This window comes from Juglans regia, chromosome 16, assembly GCF_001411555.2.
Source record: "Juglans regia cultivar Chandler chromosome 16, Walnut 2.0, whole genome shotgun sequence".
NCBI lineage: Eukaryota > Viridiplantae > Streptophyta > Magnoliopsida > Fagales > Juglandaceae > Juglans > Juglans regia.
In genome coordinates this window covers 21,110,158-21,115,469 of record NC_049916.1, presented here as the reverse complement: position 1 = coordinate 21,115,469, position 5,312 = coordinate 21,110,158, and the positions used below count along the sequence as shown (strand labels likewise).

The following is a 5,312-nucleotide window of genomic DNA, read 5'->3' as shown; positions in this document are numbered from 1 at the left end:
CAGCCACAAAGAGATTGTATAAAAATAAATTTATAAATTGATATGACTTAACATAGTACATTATATATATTTTATAATAAAAATAATTTTATAATCTGACATATTATGTAAAATTATATATTTTAATAAAAATTGATATGACTTAACATAGTACATTATATATATTTTATAATAAAAATAATTTTATAATCTGACATATTACGTAAAATTATATCATTTATAAATTTATTTTTATAAATATTTTTTAGAGCCTTGTTAGGTACAAACGATTTTGCACACCAAACCGTATACCAATGCTTATATAGGTTTTTTATTAAAAAGAAACTAAAAAAAAAAATTAAAAAAAAGAAGAAGATTTTTCATCTTATAAAAATTATTTTTATCTTTAATTCGTACCATTTTATTAAACAAATATCTTCCATATCAATATTAGTGTGCGCGATCTCTCTTGCAACACTACTTTTCCTATTTTATAACTAAAGTATTTCACTTTTTATTTCTTTTTACATATATGATATAGCGATTGACAGCAACACTTCACATTATACCGATTTTTGCTTTTAATAGAAGGAAACAAGTAATATAAGCATGGGTCCACGAACCTTGGAGCTATTATTCATTCACACTATTTGTTAGCACGTGTTTTTTTTTTCCTTTTTTCTAAATATTTATAAGGGAAAATCAATCTTCCAGCGCAATATAGTGCAAATCTCGTCTTGCTTCTAAAATGCACTAGGGGTGTTTCACATTCGATGCTCTGTTTTTTTTTTTTGTTTTGGGAACTTTCTTAGTGAAGTACTGCGAAAGAACCTGAAATTGGAAACGGAGCATGCTAGAGAGAGAGAGAGAGAGAGAGAGAGTCAGGGAGGAAAGGACTGTGAAGGGGTGTATTTAGGGGCGTGTGTTATGCCTTACTTTTTTGGTCTTGAGGGTTTTGGAGCATCGTGTCGGGGAGGGGTGATCTTTTGAGAGGATTTTATTTTTCTTTGAAGGTAGAGGCTTGCATAAAGATAGTTCGTTTCTTTGACAAGAGATAAGAGGGTGCAGAGATAGGTTAAGATCTCCGAGTGTGTATATTATATATATGTACGTACTGTGCTTCGTTGTACGCAGACACACAAGCCTCCTTGCTCACAGAACCAAGAAAAGTACGGTGTAGCGGATCACCAATACTCACGATTTGTAATGGGTAGGTGCTCCCACCCCCTTGCTTCCTCTGTTTCTCGTGTCCTCTTCTTGTATTTGTGTCTACTATTCTGGGTATTCTCATCATCTTGTGTTTCTCTGTGGTTGTTAATTCTGATTTGCTTTTGGATTTGTACTTGTTCCCAAGTAGGAAACACAGGCATATGAGTGCGTTTTGTGTGGGTTTTGTTTTATCGTTTCGGGAGGTTTCGTGGAGATCAATGAGTTATGTTTGTCTTTACGTTTTAGTTTCAGAAAATATTCGTTAAAACTTGGGTGTTCACTGAAGTTAATCTGTTGTTTTGGGAGATTTGTTCTGCTTCTCTGCTTTATTCTTCTTTTTTCTTCTCTCTCTCTCTCTCTCTCTCATAATTTGTGTTTTGCTTCTTTTCCCCGGGCGGGTCTGGATTTTCTTAGTTATGTGTTCTCTTCAATCTTAATTGAGCTCCAGGCGGGTGGAATCTCTCTCTCTCTCTCTCGTGTTGATTAAGCTTTTGTGATTCATTGGCTTGGTGGGTTACAGATTTTTTTCCCCACACATTAGTCTCTGAGCTTACTAACAGACGCCCGGACAAAATTTAGGTGGCGGTGCCTTGGCTTAGTTGGCTTTCTCTGTATTCTGGGTAATTCTATCATTTGTTTAACTCTTCGCGATTGGTCAGTTTGGTCTTAAAATCCAAACCACTTTCTCTCCTGTCTCCCCTTTTCTTAAATGAGGTTCTTAAGTACTCCTTGAAAGGATCGGTTGATGGATTTTTCTTTCGGAAAACTTAATGAATAACAGTGTCTTGTTTTGATTGCATGTGGTTCTCTATTCATGTCCTTTCTTCTCTGACTTGTTAATTCTTGTTTCCACAGCTTACATTTCGGAGGCCAACGCGCGCTTTTCACATGACATGGATGATGAATATGAGAAACTTTTTCGGAGATTGAATCCACCCAGGTATCTAAATTTCTATCTTCTTTAATGTCTCTGAAAGTGGCCTTTATATTTGACCCAGACCAGGCTGAGATTTACACCTTCGTGCCCACTTTTTTTTTTCAGGGTTGTGATTGATAATGAGGCCTGCAAGAATGCAACAGTGATACGGGTATGCTGATTTCCATATTTTTTTGTTGGACTTTATTGGATTCTTTTTTTCTCTTTTGGGACTTATTCCATTGGATGATGCAGGCTGACAGTGCAAACAAGCACGGAATACTTCTTGAAGTAGTACAAGTCCTTACCGACCTTAACCTTATCATAACTAAAGCTTACATATCTTCTGATGGTGGATGGTTTATGGATGGTAAGGTTTTTTTAAGGATTTTTGGAACTTGTTCTATGGTATGTCTTGTACGTCTTTGGAATTCAAATCTGATTGTGTGAACTTTTTTTTTTCTCCTTCCATCAGTTTTTAATGTCACCGATCAAAATGGAAATAAGGTTACAGATGAAGGAATTTTGGACTATATTCAAAAGGTGAGTCCTGCTGGTATTTATCTATGTTTCTCTGATTTTCTGTACATATCCATCTGATTTCTTATGTTCATCTTCAGTCTCTTGGACCAGACGCATGCTTCTCATCCTGTATGAGATCTGTTGGGGTTATACCATCATTGGACCACACTGCAATTGAGCTAACTGGAAGTGACCGACCAGGACTTCTTTCTGAAGTGTGTGCTGTCCTCACGCATCTTAAATGCAATGTAGTGAGCGCAGAGGTCTGGACACACAACGCCCGGGCTGCAGCTGTCATGCATGTGACTGATGAGGAAACAGGGTGTGCAGTTACTAATCCAGAGAGGCTATCTAGGATTAAGGAACTTCTCTGTAATTTACTTAAGGGCAGCAACAAATCCAGTGCAGCTAAGACTGTGGTCTCTCATGGGATTACACACACCGAGAGAAGGCTTCACCAGATGATGTTTGCTGATAGGGATTATGAACGAGCTGATGATGCCTCAGATGAGAAGCAAAGACCTAAGGTGAATGTTGTCAATTGGTATGATAAAGACTACTCTGTGGTTACAATCCGGAGTAAAGATCGGCCCAAGCTTCTCTTTGATACAGTTTGCACATTGACAGACATGCAATATGTGGTTTTTCATGCAAATATTGACGCTGAGGGTCCAGAAGCTTATCAGGCATGCCATTTCTCTCGTCTGCTTATGTGCCCTTGCCACGTTGTTGGTGGGGTACTTTTATTGCTTTTGCTTTGGTTGTAGCATTCTGACTTATTTGTTTTGTGAATGTATTTGCAGGAATACTATATTAGGCATGTAGATGGTTGCCCTGTGAAATCAGATGCGGAGAGAGAAAGAGTGATACAATGTCTTGAAGCAGCTATTGAGAGGAGAGTGTCTGAGGTGAGTTATCTACAATATGACTGGGAAGCTGTAACTTTCATCTTGATTTTTGCTTAATAAATAAAAATTTTCATCTTGATTTTTGTTGAGGAAATTGCCAATGGTTTGCCAATAATTATGCAGTTGACGCATGGATAATTACAACTTAGGGTCATTCTGCTGTAGAACATATTCATGTTTTTAATCTTGGGTTTTTCTCCAGAAACCCCGAGCCCCTGATTTTTACTTAGCTTTTGTGGCGTCTATATGAAATTAGACGAAGGCAGTCTGTCTCTAATATCTTGGAGAAGTTATATGAGGTCATAGTGTTGGTCTGCAAAATGCCACTGTTTGTACTTAGATTACTATGTGCTAGTTATTTACAAGTTTGGGTGTTTTGATATTTATGGGGCCTATAACTAACAGGAAGTTGTAACCTTATGAATGATTGATTTTCAAATTAAAAGCACTCTCTGCCAATAAATTTTATCTTTATTGTGTATGTACATGCTTGTCTTTCATTGCCTTGAATTCTGTTGTTGCTTTGTTCCTTTTATAGGATCTCTTCATCATTTATACGCTTAACTATGTTTCTTCCTCATTCAGGGCTTGAAGCTAGAACTCTGCACTACCGACAGGGTTGGGCTGCTATCTGATGTCACTCGCATCTTTCGTGAAAATAGCCTCACTGTCACCAGAGCCGAAGTTACAACTAAAGCGGGTCAAGCTGTTAATACGTTTTATGTTCGTGATGCATCTGGGTATCCTATTGATTCTAAGACTATAGATTCCATCCGGCAAGAAATCGGCCAGGCTATACTTAAAGTGAAAGGCAACCCTGAAGACTTAAAACCTGTTCCTCAGGGGTCTGCAACTAAGTTCCTCTTTGGTGGTCTCTTCAAGTCTAGATCCTTTGTTAACTTTGGTTTGGTTAGGTCCTATTCATGAGAAACTCACTCCCCTCCCCCGTGTACATTAAAAACCCTCGGCTGCATACTCCACTACAAATCTAAAACCATTTTAAAGGAGGTGTGACTTAAATTAGAAACATGTATATATATTCTGAAAAGAGTCCAGGAAAGCCATAGTGAGAGTCAAATTCCTTGTAAATTCCACCCATGTGTCCTGCTTTAACCTTTGTATTTGTTGCTACGAATCCAAAGTGACATTGGATTCTTGAAATCAAAGAAAGGAAAGTCCAACTAAATTGTATAATGCCATGGAACTCTCAGATCTAACATGTACATAATTTTTCTCTGCTTTGCTTATTAAGATCTTCTTTTCTTACTTTATTTCTCTGCTTTATTTCTCTTTGGATAGTGAGATAAGATGAGATGAGATGAGATGAGTTGAGTTGAGATAGTTTGTGAATAGTAGTGAGATTATTAGTTGAAATTAGATGATGTGAACTGTATCCAAACGGGTTTTGACTCTAATTTTGGATTGTTGTCCACCAATCAGAAGGTTCAAGGTTGTATCCACCACTAAACAAATTCTTCCCAAGAGGAATATGAATTTTGTGTATTAAGCTACCAACCTTGACCATTCTGTTCCCCCTTGGACGGGTTGTTTCAGTGGCGGCTGACCTTTCCGTAGTCATGACTCATGGGTTTGATATTCAAAATTCTACCTAAAATCTGGATGCGGGATCTTCAATATATCACTCTCTGATAAAGACAGGCACTTTCTAGTACTTGGTCTGTTGTTGAACACGGTGCCAACTTCTGAATTCTCAAACCTTTGTTTCCCACTTGGACTCGTCCATTTCATATGCTTTTCTCTTGCCGAAGAATTGTACT

At 37.4% G+C, this 5,312-nt stretch overlaps 1 protein-coding gene across 2 annotated transcripts; it reads left to right on the top strand.

Moving 5' to 3' along the window:
• The first annotated feature begins 701 nt into the window (after window positions 1-701).
• On the top strand, window positions 702-4,781 carry LOC109019885 (ACT domain-containing protein ACR4-like). 2 transcript variants are annotated; one of them, XM_019002262.2, is made up of 8 exons: window positions 702-1,189; window positions 2,044-2,128; window positions 2,231-2,276; window positions 2,360-2,474; window positions 2,580-2,647; window positions 2,725-3,312; window positions 3,430-3,534; window positions 4,120-4,781. In XM_019002262.2, the coding sequence occupies exons 1-8, from the start codon at window positions 1,186-1,188 to the stop codon at window positions 4,459-4,461; spliced, it is 1,353 nt and encodes a 450-aa protein (XP_018857807.1). In that variant the 5' UTR covers window positions 702-1,185; the 3' UTR covers window positions 4,462-4,781. The 2 variants fall into 2 exon arrangements, with proteins under 2 accessions (XP_018857807.1, XP_018857808.1); XM_019002263.2 differs by lacking the exon at window positions 702-1,189 and adding an exon at window positions 1,243-1,808.
• Window positions 4,782-5,312: the final 531 nt, after the last annotated feature.